This window comes from Hypanus sabinus, chromosome 14 (assembly GCF_030144855.1).
Source record: "Hypanus sabinus isolate sHypSab1 chromosome 14, sHypSab1.hap1, whole genome shotgun sequence".
Taxonomy (NCBI): Eukaryota; Metazoa; Chordata; class Chondrichthyes; order Myliobatiformes; family Dasyatidae; genus Hypanus; species Hypanus sabinus.
The window spans coordinates 18,799,507-18,819,861 of NC_082719.1; the positions used below are offsets into that span (position 1 = coordinate 18,799,507).

Below are 20,355 nucleotides of genomic sequence, written 5' to 3' on the forward strand. Positions count from 1 at the left end.
TGTACATCAGTGCTTCCATAGGTCCTGCCATTTACTGTATGATATCTGCTTTTTCCATCTATTTGAATTATATTTCAGTTCTTGGTTTTGAGTAAGTACAATATTTTACAGAACCAAGGAACAGTAATGCAGTACTTCAGTGGTTCTACTGTTATGTTTTTGCTGTTTATATTTTAATATGTCAGGTTGAATAGTCAAACAAGCCTCCTTTACATGACATTGGAGTCAGTTCTATGTAATTATTATTTCATTTCAGCTAAAGGTATGGGGTGGAATATTGCAATTGCTAGTTTTCTGAAGAGAAATCGTTCTCCCAGCTGGGTGATTAGAGATGTAAGTAATTTTCATTGACTTTATTAACAAAAAAGCCCTCATGAACAACATCATATATTTACAATAAGGCAAGTTCTTTCCTGATGTTGGTTGACAGATACTCTTCTGTGAATAACACTGACATATTGTTTGAAACTAATTTGAGGGTCTTAGCTTACCATTTCATTAGAAAGATGGTACCATTGACAGTTCAACAGTCCCTGGGTGATACACTCCCTTGGTAATACTCTGAAGCTTCAGCCAGGATTATACACTCAAACCTGCTAAGAACATTGATAATGATACCATGAGTATTTGCAACCATTGGACCTGCAACCTCAAGGACAATGAGGAAACAGTCGGGGGAGGCTTATGAGGCACTCCACGGTTGTTATGAGGCGACAGACTGGCAGGCACTCTGTGAGCCATATGGAGAGGATATTGATGGGCTCACAGAGTGCATCACTGGTTACATCAACTTCTGTGTGCACTGCAATGTTCCGGCAAGAACTGTCCTTTGTTATTCAAATAACGTGCCATAGGTAACAAAGGACATTAAGGCCATCCTGAACATTAAAAAGGTGGCATTTAGAGATGGAAATAGGGAGGAGCTGAGGACAATACAGAGGGACCTGAAAGCCAAGCTCAGGGAAGCTAAAGACAGGTATAGAAGGAAGCTTGAGTGAATCCTCCAGCAGAACAACATGAGAGAGGTCTGGAGTGGGATGAGGACCATCACTGGGTTCCAGCAAGCTAGCAACAGAGGAGCTGAAGGCAGTGTGGACAGGGCCAATAAACGAACAGGGCTGAGAGTAGCAGACACCAACAGAATCAACAAACTCATTCGTAAGGCCAGTGATGTTGTGGGGGTGGAACTAGACTCTCTGACGGTGGTGTCTGAAAAGAGGATTCTGTCCAAGTTGCATGCCATCTTTGACAATGACTCCCATCCACTCCATAATGTACTGGTCAGGCACAGGAGTACATTCAGCCAGAGTCTCATTCCACCGAGATGTAACACTGAGCATCATAGGAAGTCATTCCTGCCTGTGGCCATCAAACTTTACAACTTCTCCCTTGGAGTGTCAGACACTCTGAGCCAATAGGCTGGTCCTGGACTTATTTCCACTTGGCATGATTAACTTATTACTATTTAATTATTTATGGTTTTATATTGCTATATTTCTACACTATTCTTGGGTGGTGTGGCTGTAACAAAACCCAATTTCCCATGGGCTCAATAAAGTATTTCTGATGTCTGGATGTGTTCTTAATGAAGTCACACACAGTCAGCAAGGTGGAGTGAGGAGAGGGAATTGAACTGACAATGAGTGAAATTGACAATCTCTAAACTAATAATAAAAGATGTCTGTTTTTCTTGTTTCTTCAGACTCTTAGAGAAGCTGTGGACTTTCAAGCTGCATTACAGAAGTTGTCCTATTCTCCCATTACTGCAAATGTGTACTTCATATTAGGTGGTGTCAAGCTGAATGAAGGTGTCATTATTACAAGGGAACCTGAAAGGCCTATTGATATCTGGCCTTTGAAGTCTACTAAAGGACAGTAAGTAAAAAACGAAAATACTAAGATTCAGGCAATGTGTGGGGAGATTCTCCTTTTAGGTGGTTTATTCAGCTGAACCGCCGGCAAAGTACAATATTTACTAGAAGTAGCTGTTTGTGATTCTTCCCTAGAAATTCTTTCACAAAAGTCCAAAAGAAATAGGGCCTGTGCAATTGAAAACTGGCAAAGCTTAGAGGAATTTTGCACATATTTCCAGATAAGAATTAATTCCTGACCCTTTGGTGAGAATTTTATTTATCTTAACACCTGCTATCCACTGTAAAACTCTCCACAGCAACCACTAGCATAAGATACAAAATTAGCATGCAGTTAGATTTTCCAAGTTCACTGATCAGAAAAAAAGTATTATTTCTCACAGATCTACCAAATTTATTTGTCCTCATTTTGACTGACAGCTTGCTATTTAAAACATCACCAACCAAACTGCATTCTTTGTCCTCCATGAGACCTCTAACCTCGTTCAGATAGAGTCCCACGTGTGCATTTTCACTGTTCTAACATTATGGTGATCATGGTATTTCAGCTTGGGCTCACACCAATCTGCTGTTGATCTTTGCCATATCTCCTAGTATGCTGCTCAGGCTACAGTTAGGAGTCTATCAAGGCAGCACACTCAATTGTTCCATAAGAATTGTATTAATGGTTTGCATTTAGAGAATTTAATACCCAGATTCTGTTTCCCAGCAGATTAGTGAATAAGTTGTTTTTATTTAGATTCATCTAACTCTGAAAGCATCTCCTGGTGAAGTTATTTTTTTTCCCTCATTTACATAGATGGTACAGGGTAGCGACGAACTATGATCATTGGAGACCTCCACCTCCATGGGATGACAGAAGGTGAATGTTCCCATGTTTTCAAACCTTTAAATCATTGCACAGCTGTCTTATACAGCTTTTGCATTTACATATTTGTTTTGTTTTCTCAAGGACACCAGCCATTTGTGTTCTAAATGCTACAACACAAAAGAACATCAATCTAAATACAATTTTCAAGGTGAGTCCCAGTGGTTCCAACTCTATTTATTATTGGAGTCCAAGATGAGGTATGAATGTTAATTGTAAACATATATATCAATCAAAGGTGAAAGGAAATTAAAGCATAGGCTGGGGTGGTGACTACCAAAAGGAGTACTTGTATAAATTGTACTATTTAGATCATTTTCTCTTTGTGAACTTTTTATTACTTTTACCTTTTTGTTTTTGACCCCCCCCCCCCCAGGTACAGAAAGTTCTCTGATACCTTCCTCTGGCATTATTATTTATGATGTTGTTCAAGACAGAGACCAACTTTAGTTGTATTTGATATGTGGATGCCTCTGTCAAGACAAGCAATTATTGTCCATCTGAAAAAGTGTTAAGTTTCCCCCTTGAAGCAGTATTTGTTGACTGGTTTTTTTTTGGCCATTTTTGAAGGCAGTGATGAAATTGGCCAGAGCAGATAAGGACAGTGGATTAGCTGCCCTAACCTGATTTGGTGAACCAGTTTGGGTTTGAAAGTTCCATTGTCATTTTTGCTGCTTCCTGCTTTTTACTTCAATTTCTTTTAAACTGAACTCAAATTCTCAAACTGCCACACCTCTGGATCATTGTCTCATATTCTTAGATGGACTAGGATTCATCATCATCATTATGTGGCCTGTTGTATGATGTAGGCGATCATGGTGACCATGGTGACCATGATTGTTCTTGGCAAATTTTTCTACAGAAGTCGCTTGCCATTGCCTTCTTCTGGGCAGTGGCTTTACAAGAAAGGTGACCCCAGCCATGGTCGATAGATTCTGAGATCATCTGCCTGGTGCTACCGATCACATAACTAGCACCCGTGATCTGAACCATGTGCTCATACAGCCGTCCACCAGCTGCTCCCATGAAATCCTGTGACCCTGATCGAAGGACTAATCAGGTGCTTCACCTTACCCAAGGGTGACCTGCAAGTTAGTGGAGGGTTGGAACACCTTCTTTGGTAGAGACGTATCTCCACCCCACCACCAATCAGGGATCTGTTTATATCAATCCTACATTAATCCAATTTTATTCCCCTCAAATTCCTATCAGATCCCTCCCAGATTTTGACACTTACCTATATACAAGGGTCAACTTATAGTGGCAATTGAAACCAGTGTTTTTGATGTGGAAGGAAAGCAGAGCATCTGGAGGAAACCCATAGAGTGATGGGAACTGAACTGTGTTGGGTTTCTCCAGTGTGGAGCAGACCATGTAGTGAGCACCAGTGTAATTCAAACACTGCTTCACTTTCAAGGACTGTTGGGTCCCAGGATGATAGGAAGCAGGTGCTGTATCTTCTAAGGTTGCATAGGAAGAACAATGAGTGGCTGTTCAAGATGGAAAAATAGATTAGGGAGTCAGAAAGTGAACAATCCCTTCAGAATTCTGCAAGGAACAGAGAGGGAAGGCATGTCTGGTGGTGGAATTTTGATGTAAGTTTTTAATATTTCTTGGTTGTTGAATAGGAAGTCAAGTGGGGTGGAATTGTTATAGTATATATTAACATACATATATAAAAATATATTATATGCATCATACAGCATTGTCCAGTGACCAATCTGGACTTTGGAAGATTGAAAGGCGGGGATTTCGATCAGGTTGACTGCCCGAGTAGAAAGGGCAGCAGCAAGTGGGTCACAGCAGTGTAGTAGAGCTTTGGACAGTGACTAATCTGCATTTGTGATTGATTAACAAGAACAAGTTAATGAAAGGCAGGGGCAAGCGCAGCAGAGATCATGATGCTTTAGCTCTTTGAGGCTTAAGTCAGAGAAAAGAAAAGCTTGAGGTTAATATTTTTCTCCCTCCCTTCTTTATATCTGCGCAGTTAGGAAAGAAGAGATGCCAGGCAGGATAGAGGACTGCTGTTCTCGTGGAATGTGGGAGGACAGGGAGACATCCAGAATCCCTGACGACTATCCAGCTGCAGCTTCTAACAATCTGCATTCACAAGTTGCAGCTGGAACTGGATGAACTCTGGATCATTCAGGATGCTGAAGGGGTGACAGATAAGACATATAAGAGGTAGTTATACCCACTGTGTAGAAGACAGGACACTGTGTGACAGTCAGAAAGGGGAAGTATGGTTAAGGAGCCAGTGCAAAGTAACACTGTGGCCATCCCCATCAACAACAGGTTTATTGCTTTGGAATATGTTAGAGGGGGGGTTGTAGGCCTAACAGAGAAAAATCACAGTGGTTAGATCTCAGGCACTGAGTATGCCTCTGTGTCTCAGAAGGGAAGGGGCGGGGGAGAAGAGGTATGCTGTGGTGATAGGGGATTCATTAGGGGAACAGACAGGAGGTTCTGTGGTTAGAAGAGGATTCCTGGTTGGTATATTGCCTCCCGGGTTTTAGGGTCTGGGATATCTCAGATCAAGTCCTCAGGATTCTTAGGTGGGAAGGTGTACAGCCAGATGTAATGGTCCATGTAGGTACCAATGACATAGATAGGACAAGTAACGAGGTGTTGCATAGGGAGTTACAGAGCCTACAAAACATATTCTCCCCCCAGGAAGTTTTTGTGTTTTATTATTTTACAACATTAAATCACAGTGGGTTTAATTTGTTCTTTGTTTACACTGAACAACAGAGAAAGACGCTTCTCTGTCAAACTGAAAACAGATATCTACAAAGTGATCTAAGTTAATTACAAGTATAAAAAGTAAAGTAATTGATTGCAGAAGTATTCACCACCCCCCCCCCCCCAATATGACACACCAATCATCACTGGTACAGCCAATTTGTTTAACAATTCATGTAATTAGTTAAATGGAGCTCTGTTTTTTTAGACCTGTGGGCAGCCAAGGTGTTTCAATTGATTATAGTAAACAAACACCTGTATCTGGAAGATCCAACTGCTGGTGAGTTAGTATCCTGGCAAAAACTACATCATGAAGACAAAAAACATACCAGGCAACTCAGGGGGAAAGTTCATTGAAAAACACTAGTCAGGAAATGGATACAGGAACATTTCCAAGTCACTGAATATCCCTTGGAGTACAGTTAAGTCAGTCATCAAAAAATGGAAAGAATATGGCACAGTTGTAAGTCTGCCTAGAGCAGGCCATCCTCAAAAACTGAGTGACCATGCAAGAAGTGGACTAGTGAGGGAGGCCACCAAGAGACCCATGACAACCCTGGAGTTACAAGCTTCAGTGGCTGAGATGGGAGAGACTGCACATACAACAGATGTTACCCAGGTGCTTCACCAGTCACAGCTTTGTGGGTGAGTGGCAAAGAGAAAGCCACTGTTGAAAAAAACTCACACGAAAACTCAGCTAGTTTGCCAGAAGCATGTGAGTGACTGAAGTCAGCTGGAAGAAGGTGCTATGGTCTGATGAAACCAAAATTGAGCATTTTGGACATCAGACTAAACTTTATGCACATCATCAAAAACACATCATCCCTACCGTGAAGCAAGGTGGTGGCTGCATCATGCTGTGGGGACGCTACATTACCTCAGGCCATGGAAGAAGGTAAAATGAATGCAGCAAAATACAGGGAAATCCTGGAGGGAAACCTGATGCAGTCTGCAAGGCAGTTTTGAGGAAGTAGAGAGGCGACAGAAGAACTTAGATAGATTAGGAGAATGGGCAAAGAAATGGCCAATTGCAGTAATGCAACGGTGTGGATGCCACTGCCATAAAAACTCAAGGAAGAAGAAGGAGAAATGGCCAATGGAGTACAGAGTCAGGATGTGTATGGTCATGCACTTTGGTAGAAGAAATGAAAGGGTTGACTACCTTCTAAATTGAGAGAAAACAGAGGTACAAAAGGATTTGGGAATCTTAGAGGTGAGGCCTCACGGAGTGTTGTGAGCAGGCCTTGGGTCCCTTATCTTAGATAGGGTGTGCTTAATCTGGAGAGGATTCAAATGATTCCAGGATTGAATGACTTGTCATATGAAGAGCATTTGATGGCTCTGGGCCTATATTCACTACAGTTCTGAAGAATGAGGTGGGACCGAATTGAAGCCTATCGAATGGTGAAAGGCCTTGAAAAAGCGGATGTGGAAAGGATATTTCCCAAGACCAGGCGACACAACCTCAAAATAGTGATGTCCTTTTAGAAAGGAAATGAGGAGGAATTTTTTTTTTAACCCAGAGAGTAGTGAATCTGTGGAATTCTTTCCCACAGGAAGCTGTGGAGGCCAAGTCTTTATTGCATTTAAGGTGAGGGGTAATAGATTCTTGATTGATCAGAGCATGAAGGGATACGGGGAACAAGAATGCAGGAGATTGGGGCTGAGAGGAAAATTGGATCAGCCATGATGAAATGGGCCAAATGGCCTAATTCTGCTCTTATATCTTTTGATCTTATAGACTTATGGTAGTTCATGTTTTTTTTTGTTATGTATTGCGTTATACTGCTACCGCAAAGATAACAAATTTCACGACATATGCCAGTGATATTAAACCTGATTCTGATACCGAAAAGCAGAGGTGTGGAAAGTTTCATGTTCAGAGAAGATCCAATGGAGACTGAGGAACTGCGAGAATTAAGTGGATCTTCACAAGAGGCAGGCAGGGAGGAACCTTGTTTGAGATAGCTGAGAGAGTCTGTCAGATATTAGTCACTTGCTTATTGTTTGAGAAAGAGTCATAGAAATCTAGAAAGTGAGAGGAAAAGCCAGAAGTGATCATGTAAAAGTGAGAGTGGTGTGTGGAAACTATGAACAAAAACTATGACATTTTCGAGTTCAGCAGTAGTGCAGGAAACAACACCTACAATATATGATCAAGGATGTACAGAAAAAGTAAGTAGACATTCATTGAATGTTTCACAAGCCTGAGCTTCCAGTAGTTTTTCCTGGAATCAAGAACAACCAAACCATTGGCAAGCAATTTCACTACTAATTTCCACATCCTTTGTTTCTTTGCTGTCATGATTCAGTCAATTGCTGGACTCAGAAAATTTGATATGCAATCTCTTTCTTTGTTTTTCCATCTGAAATAAAAACAAAAAAAACTAGAAAGACTTAACAGATCAGAAAGGATCTGTGGAATGAGAAACAGAGTTAACATTTCAGATATATGACCTTTCTTCAGGGAAGCCATTCATGATGGCTCTTTGACCTGAAATGAAAAATGCTTTTTTCTCCACGGATGCTGCCTGAACTGCTGAGTATTACTCCCATTTTGGTTCATTTATAGATGAAATATACCACCAGCTTCATACTTTGTATCAAGGTTACAGCATCTGTAACATTAATTTCATAAGCATGAGAAATTCTGCAGATGCTGTAAATCCAAACTTTAGTGGGGAGAAACGAATGGACAAGGGAATCACAGACAGAGCAATCCCTGTGGAAAGCGGAGAGAGAGGCACAGGTAAAGATATGTTTGGTGGTAGGATCCACTTGAAGTTGCAGCAGAAGATGTGTTTGATGTGGAGGCTCGTGGGATGGTAGGTAAGGACCAGAGGAACTCTATCACTTAAGTCAGTTGGAAGAAGGGGTGAGCGCGGATGTTCGGGAATTGGAGGAGTTGCGCATGAGGGCAGTATCAATGGTGGAGGAAGGGAAACCCTGTCCTTTGAAGAAGGAGAACATCTCTGAAGTCCTGGAATGGAAAGCCACATCCTGGGAACAGATGTGGTGGAGACAAAGGTACTGAGAAATGGGAATAGTATTTTTACAGGCAATAGGGTTGGAAGAGATATAGTCAAAATAAGTGTGAAAATCGGTAGATTTTTAGAAGGTGTGGGTTGATGTGTCAGTCCAAGACCTGTTGTGGCACAATGAGGTCTTCTTCAGGGTGGAGGAGCAACACCTTAACATTTGGGTAGCAACCAACCTGATGGCATGAATATCGATTTCTCAATCTGGCTAAAAAAAATTCCTTCTTTCCCTCTTCTTTCATTCTCCACTCTGGTCTCTCATCTCTTCTAACCTGCCTATCACCTTTCCTTGGGTTCCCTCCTCCTTCCCTTTCTACCATGGCCCACTCTCCTCTCCTATCAGATTCCTTCTCCAGCCCTTTACCTTTCCTATCCACCTGGCTTCATCGGTCACCTTCTAGCTATCCTCCTTCTCCTTCCCCCTTCCTTCCCAGTCCTCCAGAAAGATCTCAGCCTGGAACCTTGACTGTTTGTTCATTTCTATAGATGCCATCTGACCTGTTGATTTCCTCCAGGATTTTGTGTGTGTTATATTGATTTTGTGTTTTATAATAGTGTATATTTTTATTGCAGGTTCTTTCAATCCATCCGGTGTTAAATAAGTGAGTTTTGTTCTTTAACTACACTTGACTTGGAAAATGTTGAAAGAGATGTTGCTGAATGACATTTACAACTTTGTGACAGACTTGTGCTATCCACATTGCTGAAAAATGTAACAGAAAATGTAATAAGCTCTCAAAATTGGTTAAGGTGAGTCCTCTCAAATTATTTATTTATTGGTATACTGCATGGAATAGACCCTTCCAGCCCTTCGAGCTGTGCCACCCAGCAATCCTCTGATTTAGTCCTAGCCTAATCATGGGACAACTTACAGTGACCAATTAACCTACCAACTGGTACGTCTTCAGACTGTGAGAGGAAACCAGAGTGTCTGGAGGAAGCCCAAGTGATCACAGGGAGAACGTAGAAACCCCTTACAAGCAACAGTGGGAATTGAATCTGGATCACCTATACTGTAGAGCATTGTAACCACTGTGTACTGTGACGCCCTGCCTCTCTCTTTCTCTGCCAGAATCTGTTCTTACAACACATTCATTTTCTCAGTCACACCACTTCTGCTTCTCATTCCATCTTCTTTCCTTCTACTCCTGTCCCTTGCCACATGCCAGGTTCCTGCTGTTCACATGCTGCTGCTCCTCTCTCCTTTATCCCCTGCCGCTCCTGCTGTCACACGGCTGTTGTCCTTCCCCAAAGCTCTCTGCCTTTGAGCCTTTGTGCTGTGCATTGGGAGGCATGATAGCGTAGTGGTTAGCACAATGCTTTACAGTATGAGGAACCGGGGTTCTATTCCTGCTACCGCTTGCTGGTGTGGTCACATTCTCCCCGTGACCGCGGGTGCTCCGGTTTCTTCCCACAGTCCAAAGACATTCTGGTTGGTAGGTTAATAGGTCATTGTAAATTGTCCCGCGGTAGGCTAGGATTAACTTTGGGGACTGCTTGCTGGTGTGGTTCAAATGGCAGGAATGGCCAACTCTGTACTGTATCTGAATAAATAAATAAATAAATAAATAACAAAGTGTTGTGATGAGTTACTGCCTGACTTGCACATAGGCAACAATATCCCATTCTGACCATCCGTATGGCAGTCCACCAAGCTGCTAGCAGTGAGCTGACAGTGATTTCAAGGTTGCCTGTCTTGAGTACTTGGATTTACCACCAGAGCAACCCATCCGGAGAAAGGTCTCAACCTCGAACAAGATATTCAGTAAGATATTCAGTTGGAGTAAAGATAAAGTTATAAGCAGAGGTACTTAAACCTGCATCTTTATGGCTAATCTAACTGGAGACCTCTTAACAGAAGAGATCGAAAGTTGCATTTATTGTCATACATACAAGTGCATGTGTGCACAGGTGCAATGTAAAAACTTAATTGCAGCAGCATCACAGACACACAGCATCAGATACACAATATTCACAAAAATTAAGCATAAAATTATACAGAAAGGTATACAAATAAAACAAAAACATTCGATCTTAGTGTTAAGTTTGTCATAGCCAGCTTGTCAACACTATGACCATTTTACAAAAAACATTTACAAAAGATTTTACAAAAGGTGTTCTTGTACATCAGTCAATGAAAGCAAGCATGCAGGTACAGCAGGCAGTAAAGAAAGCTAATGGCATGCTGGCCTTTATAACAAGAGGAATTGAGTATAGGTCCTTTTGCAGCTGTACAGGGCCCTGGTGAGACCCCACCTGGAGTATTGTGTGCAGTTTTGGTCTCCAAATTTGAGGAAGGACATTCTTGCTATTGAAGGAGTGCAGCGTAGGTTCACCAGGTTATTTCCCGGAATGGAGGGACTGTCATATATTGAAAGATTGGAACGACTGGGCTTGTATACACTGGAATTTAGAAGGATAAGAGGGGATCTGATTGAAACATATAAGATTATTAAGGGATTGGACACATTGGAGGCAAGAAGCATGTTCCGGCTGATGGGTGAGTCCAGAACAAGAGGCCGCAGTTTAAGAATAAGGGGTAGGCCATTTAAAGCAGAGATGCGGAAAAACTTTTTCACCCAGAGAGTGGTGGATATGTGGAATTCTCTGCCCCAGAAGGCAGTGGAAGCCAAGTCTCCAGATGCTTTCAAGAGAGAGTTAGATAGAGCTCTTATAGATAGCGGAGTCAAGGGATATGGGGAGAGGGCAGGAACGGGGTACTGATTGTGTATGATCAGCCATGATCACAGTGAATGGCGGTGCTGGCTAGAAGGGCCAAATGACCTACACCTGTACCTATTGTCTATTGTTTACAATAGGATTTTTTTGTTTTATTTGTGTACTTTTAATTTTCATTTAAAATCTTTTTTATTAATTATTATTGAAGAGTAAGAAAAAAGATACATTAAGTCTATGTCATTATGTAAATAAAGAATTAAATTTGAAAATAACTAATTAACAAAGCAAAGCAATATATCAATAATAATAAGAAAAAATAAAGTGTTGAGAAGATTTTTTTGAAAGGAAAAGAAGGGAAAAAAAGTACCCCTACTAACTAAAAAAAGCCCCTACTAACTGAAAAATAAAACAAAAACAAAAAAAAAACCCATTGGGAGCACAACCCCAGAGCTGTCAGCGTTATACATCATACAAGCTTCCAAAAAAAATCAAACCGCCAACTCAAATCCACTTAAAGAAAAATCGGAAGGAAACCATATTAATTAACTCAAATCAGATGATAATAGCGGGAAAATTAACCCCACCTTTTCTCAAAATCGAATCGAAGATCAAAAGATCGATTTCTGATTTTCTCCAAACTAAGATATAACATCACCTGAGAGAACCATTGTATCAAAGTAGGAGCAGAAGCATCTTTTCATTTCAACAAAATAGCCCTTCTGGCCAATAATGTAATAAATGCAATTGCATGTTGGTCTGATGGAGAAATACCATGAATATATTGAGGAATTATACCAAATAAAACTATCAATTTATTAGGTTGTAAATTAATTTTTAAAGCTTTAGAAATTGTAGAGAAAATAGACTTCCAAAAATGTTTCAATACAGAACACGACCAAAACATACGTGTCAATGTGGCTGTCTCAGTTTTACATCCCAGTTTTACATATCAACATTAGGAAACATTTTAGGCCATCTCTCCTTTGTCAGATAGGTAACAATGTACAATTTTAAATTGAATTAAAGAGTGATTGGCACAAATTGAAGAAGAATTGACCAACTTCAAAATCTGCAACCAATCTTTTGTTATCAGGGTCATGTTAAGCTTACCCTCCCAATCTTGCTTAATCTTAAGTGAAGGATAATTCTGCTGTTGTAACAATAAATTATAAATTTTCCCAATAAAACACTTCACTAAAGGATTCATTTTTATAATGATATCTAACAGGTCAGAATCTTATATATATGGAAAATTACTTAAGTATATTTGTAAGAAGTGTCTGACCTGAAGATATTGCAGGAAATGTGAATATGAGAGAGAGTATTTTGTTACTAACTTCTCAAAAGACATCAGTCAGCTATCTTGGAACAAATTGGTGAAGGAATAAACCCCTTTATTCCTCCAAAGAAGAAAAGTAGGATCACTTAATGAAGGTTTAAATAAATAATTTTGATAAATTAAACTAAAAAGTTTAAATTTTTTAAGATTAAAAAAATTACAAAACTGGAACCAAATTTGTATTGACTGCTTAATCACAGGATATAAATTGAAATTAGTAATTTTGGCCAGTTGTACAGGCAGAGAAGCTCCTAATAATGAGGTTAAGTGAAACTGTTTCACAGCATTCAATTCCACGGAGCTCGTTCACCTCTATCAGCCCAATCTAACCAAAAACACATATAATGTTTATTAACAACCCAATAATACATTCTCAAATTAGGCAAAGCAAGACCTCCATCTTTTTTAAAATTTTTGTAAATGATATTTAGCAATTCTTGGTCTTTAATTATTCCAAACAAAAGATGAAATAATGGAGTCAATCTGATCGAGGAACTTCTTAGTTGAAAAAAAGAATATTTTGAAATACATATAAAAATTCTGGTACAATTATCATTTTAACTGCATGAATTTGGCCAACTAACGAAAGTGTAAGTGGATTCCATCTACAAAATAATTGCTTCATAAAATCCACTAAAGGAACCAAATTAGCTTTTTCAAAATCTTCATGATTTTAGTGATAATAATACCTAAATATTTAAATGAGTCCGTAACTCTAAAAGGAATGTCATCATATATAGAAGCAGAATCATTTAGGGGAAATAATTCACTTTTATGAAGGTTTAGTTTATATCCGGAAAACTTCCCAAAATCATTTAATAGTTTCAATAAACTAGGAATAGATTCTTCAGGATTCGAAATATAAACTAAAAGATCATCAGCATAAAGGGAGATCTTATGAACAGTCCCATTTATAAGAATTCCATGACTATCTTTAGCTTAACGAAGTGCAATAGCCAAGGGTTCCAGCACCAAATTAAATAACAAAGGACTTAACGGACATCCTTGTCTTGTACCCCGTGAAAGCTGAAAAAAGATCTGCAATTGTTATTAATAACTGTAGCAATAGGGCTTTTATATATCATTCTAATTCACTTATTAAAATTAATACCAAAGCTGAATTTCTCTAAAATATTAAGTATTTCCATTCAACTCTATCAAATGCCTTTTCAACATCAAGAGAGACAACACATTGAGGAGCTTTAGAAAAGGATGAATATATAACATTTAACAGTCTCTGAACATTAGAAAAGGAGTAACGGCTCTTTACAAAACCTGTTTGATCTTGAGAAATAATTTCAGCAAAAATATTCTCCAACCAATTAGTCATTATTTTTGAGAGAATTTTAGCATCCACGTTTAATAATGAAATAGGTCTGTATGAAGCGCTGTCATTAGAATCTTTATCTTTCTTAAGAATTAAAGAAATAGAAGTTTCATAAAATGTGGGCAGTAACTCTCCTATCAAAAAAGAATCTTTAAGTATTTCCAACATATATGAAGAGAGTAATTTTTCAAATTTTTTATTAAATTCTACAGAATAACCATCCAGTCCAGGAGCTTTACCAGACTGCATTGAAAAAATAGCTTTCTGAATTTTGCTTTCAGTAATAGGAGCATCAAGAGTTTGTTGATCTTCAACAGAAATTTGAGGAAAATCAATCTTTTGCAAAAAGGCATTCATTTTGAAGAATCATCTGGAAACTGAGATTTATAAAGTTCCATATAAAAGTCTTGAAAAATTTTATTAATATCTTCATAATTGCATGCTAAACTACCACCTCCCCTACAATTTTTAAAAATTTGTCTTTTAGCTCTAGCTGCTTTTAATTGAGGTACTAATAGCTTATTATTTTTATCTCCAAACACATAAAATTGACTTTTCAATTTAAGCAAATTACTTTCAATAGGATAAGTTAAAAATAAGTTATATTGTGATTGGAGTTCAACTCTTTGTTTAAATAAATCAATGTTAGGAGAGACTGCATAAATATTATCCCAGTCTTTAATTTGTTTGGAAATCTTATCTAACTCTTGTTTTTGTCTGTTTCTTAAGCTTAGCTGAATAGGAAATTATCTGACCGCACAGATATTCTTTAAATGTGTCCCATATAATCAATTTCGATACATCTCCCATATGGTTAAAAAGGAAAAAATCATTTATCTGAGTCTCAATAAATTTGACAAAGTCCAGGCTTTGTAATAAATTTTCTGGAAAACGCCAGGGCAAATTTGCAATTGCAACATCATTCAATTCAAAAGCTAAACTTAAAGTTGCATGATCCGAAAAAGCTATAGCATCATATTCACATTTCTGGACTTTGGGCAAAAATCGGGGATCAACTATAAAGTAATCGATTCTCGAATATTTTTTGTGAACGTGTGAAAAAAAGAATAATCTCTATCATTAGGATGTAAATGTCTCCAAATTTCAACCAGGCCAAAATCAATTAGAAAAGAGATAATATGTGATGCAGAAGAACTCAGAAATCACTAATTGGTTGAACTCTTGTCAATCAAAGGGTTTAAACAATAGTTAAAATCACCACCCATTAACAACATATATTTATTTAAGTCTGGCAATAAAGCAAGTGCATTTTTAAAAAAAAGAAAGATCATCTATATTAGGTCCATATTGTTAACCAGAACAATTTTTCTATTACAAATTATTCCCTTAACAATTAAAAATCTGCCATTAATATCTGACACAATATCTTCTTGGATAAATAAAATATTAGATTTAATAAAAATAGGAGCTCCCTTTGTTTTATTTTGACAAGTAGCATGGAATTAAAGGCCCTTCCACATTTTAAAACATCTATTTTGATCACCCATTTTGATATGTGTTTCTTGAACAAAAATTAAATCAGGTTGGAATCTATTAATGACTTTAAAGGTCTTCTTTCACTTAATAGGATGATTCCAACCACATACATTCCAACTTATAACATTTGTCTGTTTAATTGTCGTAAAAAAATTTACTTAATATATAAATGAACACTAGTGCAGGCTAACCAAAACTGGTGGTGATAAGTACAACCATACACAAAATATGCAAGCTCCGGAACTCCGTAATGGGAAAAAAATACCAAAAAGAAAACTAAAATTAATCTTACAATTAATCCTGTAAATCAAAACTAACCTCAATCCTCCCACCACCCCAAAAAGCCGAAATGCCTCCCCATAAAATAAAAAAAGAGAGACACCACGAGCTGCCTATTTTATAATAGTGGTTTTAAAAAGCTTTCCTTAATTCCTCCCACCAGTTACAAAAAAAGACAACATACGGCCCTAAAATAGAAAAGCCCTACAAAGGAAAAAAAAACATTTTGCTAAATATAAAAAGCCTAACACTACAAAGCAACATAGCACCATATCAAGTCATGTTAACTGGTTCTTCTGCCCACTTACAGGCCTTACTTCTAACTGATATATATGCAATTTAATTATCAACTTTAATGCCTTCCATTACTTTACAGAGTATTATTGTACTGAAACAATGGACACTGGTAATGCTAGGTAATCATTAAAACATGGAATAGATTCCCAGCTGAAATGGTTAATTCAAGAGGATACAATTTTGCAGTGATCAAAAGAAAGTATAGGGATCTCAGAAATATTTTTTTCATAGACTAGTGGGTATGTGGAGAGATTTACCATGGGTAGTCATAGAGGCAGACACAACAAGGACATTCAAGAAGCTCCTAAATAGACCTGATAGTGAAAGACAAATAGAATTCTCTAGAGGACAGAAGCATTAAATTAATCATGAAATAAATTGAAAGGTAAGCAGAACAATATGGGCCAAAAGGCCAGCACTGTTCCATTTTTCTTTACAACATCCAGCTCCCCATATCCAACATAAGAGTTCAGAGAAAGAAGTGTTTACACTTAATCCTTAAAAACACACTGGGGAATGCAAAACAATCTCCAAGGAAGCCAAAGCTAAACATTAAACAAAGAAAAAGTACCTATGTAAACTCTAGTGAAGAAAATCTCTAGTGTCATTTGACTGACACGCCCAATGAAAAACTTTTTTTTAGTAAAAACTAATTATCTATCGACTAAGCCCTCCCAACTATATATATAAGAAAAAAAACCTTATGAACTATGGAAACTATCACTTAATTAATAAAAAAGGAGAATAAAACAAATAATAAAACAGATAATCAAACAGTCTATCCATTGTCTTAATTCACTCAGTAGACCAAACAGATTTCAAAAAGTCATTCATCATTCACATCCAAAGGTTCACATCTTCTTTAAATGGTCGATCAATCAAAGGACATCTTAAGCAAATCAAAAATATTCAAAGCTTATCTTCTTTTCAAAAGAAAGATTATTCAGCAGACCTAAAACCATTCAAACCTCAGCTACAACCAGAATAGATTTAACATAGTCCAACGCCTCTTTGGAGTCCAGAAAAACACGTGGAGTCGAATCTTTGGGAAATAATTTTAATCAGGCTGGATACTGAAGTAATGGGAATAATCCCTTATCATTGGCTATCTTCATGGTTGGAACAAAATTAGACTGCAAAGCCATAACCCCCCCCCCCCCCCATGGATAATCTTCCTAAAGGCGAAGCTCGGATCCTTTAAATTTAAAAACTTTTTGTTTCCTTGCATATTTTATGATTCGGTCTTTAACTTTAAAATGAAGAAAAGAGACCAAAGCTGACCTTGGCCTGTCTTGGCGAGGTGTTGCAGTAAAAATTCTATGCACCCTTTCAATGTCAGGAGGTTGAGATAAAATATCCGGAAACAGAGATTGAAACAGATTAGCAAAATAGTCTAATAAATCTCCAGCAACACACACAAAATGCAGGTGGAACGCAGCAGGCCAGGTAGCATCTATAGGGAGAAGCGCTGTCGACGGTTTGGGCTGAGACCCTTCGTCAGGACCGAAACGTCGACAATGCTTCTCCCTATAGATGCTGCCCGGCCTGCTGCGTTCCACCAGCATTTTGTGTGTGTTGCTTGAATTTCTAGCATCTGCAGATTTCCTCGTGTTTGCCTAATAAATCTCCAGTCTCAGATCCTTCCGTCTCCCCGTATACATCTTTGTATAATTCTAATCCATCTTACCTATGCAATATCTATATCCCCCATCTACCTCATATTCATGTACCTATAGAAACATAGAAAATTGACAACACAATACAGGCTTTTCGGCCCACAAAGCTATGCCTAATGTGCCTAATGCCTTAGAACTACCTAGGCTTACCCATAGCCCTCTATTTTTCTAAACTCCATAATATTTATCTATCTAAACGTTTCTCAAAAGCCTCTAATGTGTTTGCCTCTACCACCATACCAGACATCCTGAGTAAAAAACTTACTCCTCACATCCTTTCAAAGGTTCAAAATCAAGTTTAATGTCGGAGAAATATGTACAATATACATCCTGAAATGCTTTTTCTTTGCAAAACATCCATGAAAACAGTGGTGAATAAACATGAGAACCCCATAAGTCCCCCCCCAGCTCCTCCCCCGTGCATAAGCGGCAGCGAGCAACAATTCCCCCTCCCCCCCACCAGCAAAAATAAATGCGCATCAGTACAATCACTGAGCCCAACTGTGTGCTAAGCAGTAGCAAGGACACAGACCGAAGTTACCCCAAAAGCTTCACATTTCATCTGAAATTCGATAACCCACAGGGTCTCTCTCTCCCTGGCAAGGGAGAGGGAGGTCCCCCCCATTTTCGCAGCAAATGGGAGACATAACAACAACCCACTCATTTATGATGTTAGAAGTCTGTTTCATTGTTTTTCTCGAGCTCTTTGTCCAAAGGTTGCAAAGACCTCGGGTCTTCAGGCCCACAGTGAAACATTTTCCGGCCTCCCCAACGACACACAAGTCTGCAGCCATGACACCGACCCTCAATTCCCCCATCTCCAGAGCCCTGAGATCTTAGGCTTCTGAACATGATTGAGGCTCTCAGGCCAAGCACTTGGCATATTGAATAATGGCCAGTCATGGCACCCCGAGAACAGGTCCCATTCCCGCAAAGAACCGAAACCCATGTGTAATTCCAGGTCAGGGTCTTCAAAAGAACCCTGAAAGGAAAAAAATAAAAGATATTGAAGGTAGAAATAGAGCTGATTCCAAAGATGCAAGCAAAGGAGTCGCCGTTAGGCACCATCATCCCTCCTAAGGTCCACACCTACCCTCTCTCACCTCCAATGCATGCCCTCTGGTCTTAGACATTTTTACCCTGGGAAAATCAATTACTTCCATTCATTGTGGTGTAGCGTCTTCAAACCTCCAAAACAAAGTAATTCAATTATGTACAAACTTGATGTTTAGAATAATTAGAATAATTTCTTAGATGAAGAGTAACACACACAAAATGCTGGAGGAATTCAGCAGGCCAGGCAGCATCTTTGGACAACAAGTACAGTTGACATTTCAATAGACAATAGACAATAGGTGCAGAAGTAGACCATTCGGCCCTTTGAGCCTGCACCGCCATTTCGAGATCATGGCTGATCAATTACTATCAATACCCTTGTTCCTGCCTTGTCCCCATATCCCTTGATTCCCCTATCCATAAGATACCTATCTAGCTCCTTCTTGAAAGCATCCAGAGAATTGGCCTCCACTACCTTCTGAGGCAGTGCATTCCAGACCCCCACAACTCTCTGGGAGAAGAGTTGTTCGGGCCAAGACCCTTCGGCAGGACAGGATGGAAAACAGATGAGTAGGTTTAAAGGGTGGGTGGTAGGAGAGTGAGGGGAGAGAGAAACAAATAGGTGAAACCGGGAGGGGGAGAGATGAAGTAAAGAGCTGGGAGGTTGATTAGGAAGGGGTGGAGGAGACAGATAGGAGAGGGCAGAGGCCACGGTAGTAAGAAAAGGGGGGAGAAACACTAGGGGCAAGTGATGGGCAATTCAGAGATAAGGCAAGAGAGGGAAATGGAGGAGGGGAGGCATTACCAGAAGTTCGAGAAATTGATGATTATGCCATCAGGTTGGAGGCTACCCAGATGGAATATAAGGTGTTGTTCCTCCAACTTGAATGTGGCCTCATCACGACAGTAGAGGAGCCATGAAATGACATGGAATTAAAATGGATAGCCACTGGGAGATCCCGCTGCTTCTGGCAGATGGAGTGTAGATGCTTGGCAAAGCAGTCTCCCAATCTACGTCACCGATCTACAGGAGGCCACAGCGGGAGCACCGGACGCAGTATATGATTCTATTAGACTCACAGGTGAAGTGTTGCCTCACCTGGAAGGACCATTTGGGGTCCTGAATGGTAGTGAGGAAAGAGGTACAGGAACAGGTATAGCACTTGTTCCGCTTGCAAGTATAAGTGCTAGGAGGGAGATCAGTGGGGAGGGACAAATGGACAAGTCGCGTAGGGAGTGATCCCTGTGGAAAGCAACATGTGGGTGGAGGGAAAGATGTGCTTGATGGTGGGATCCTGTTGGAGATGGCACAAAATGTGGACTGTACTTTTTTTTCCCCAAAGATGCTGCCTGGTCTGCTGAGTTGCTCTAGCATTTTGTATGTTGCTCCAGCACTTTGATATCCAGCATCCGCAGATTTTCTCTTGGTTGTTCTTAGATGAAGAATTCAACTAGTGTTTCACAATAAACTGATTATTGTATCTGTGAAATCTAGATTGTAATTATTTAGTAAGTTCAAATAATGATGATATCACTGGTAATCTTTTTAAAAATGACTCAAATTCCAGGCGTACAATCTATACAACTTTAATATGTGCTGCACAGCCCAAGGACTATAAGACAGTGATTTGGAAACAACCTGAGCAGAATAATTGGAATTTTGTAAGTAAAATTGAGGTGTAATGT

At 39.2% G+C, this 20,355-nt stretch overlaps 1 protein-coding gene across 1 annotated transcript in view; it reads left to right on the forward strand.

Annotated features, from left to right (window-relative positions):
• The window catches only part of LOC132404575 (N-acylethanolamine-hydrolyzing acid amidase-like), a 37,722-nt gene that overhangs the window by 14,460 nt on the left and 2,907 nt on the right, over window positions 1-20,355 (forward strand). The window contains exons 5-10 of the mRNA XM_059988814.1: window positions 257-333; window positions 1,703-1,875; window positions 2,671-2,733; window positions 2,824-2,890; window positions 9,093-9,121; window positions 20,238-20,331. Of these exons, the coding sequence (XP_059844797.1) occupies window positions 257-333; window positions 1,703-1,875; window positions 2,671-2,733; window positions 2,824-2,890; window positions 9,093-9,121; window positions 20,238-20,331 (503 nt within the window). The remainder of the gene's footprint in view (window positions 1-256; window positions 334-1,702; window positions 1,876-2,670; window positions 2,734-2,823; window positions 2,891-9,092; window positions 9,122-20,237; window positions 20,332-20,355) is intronic.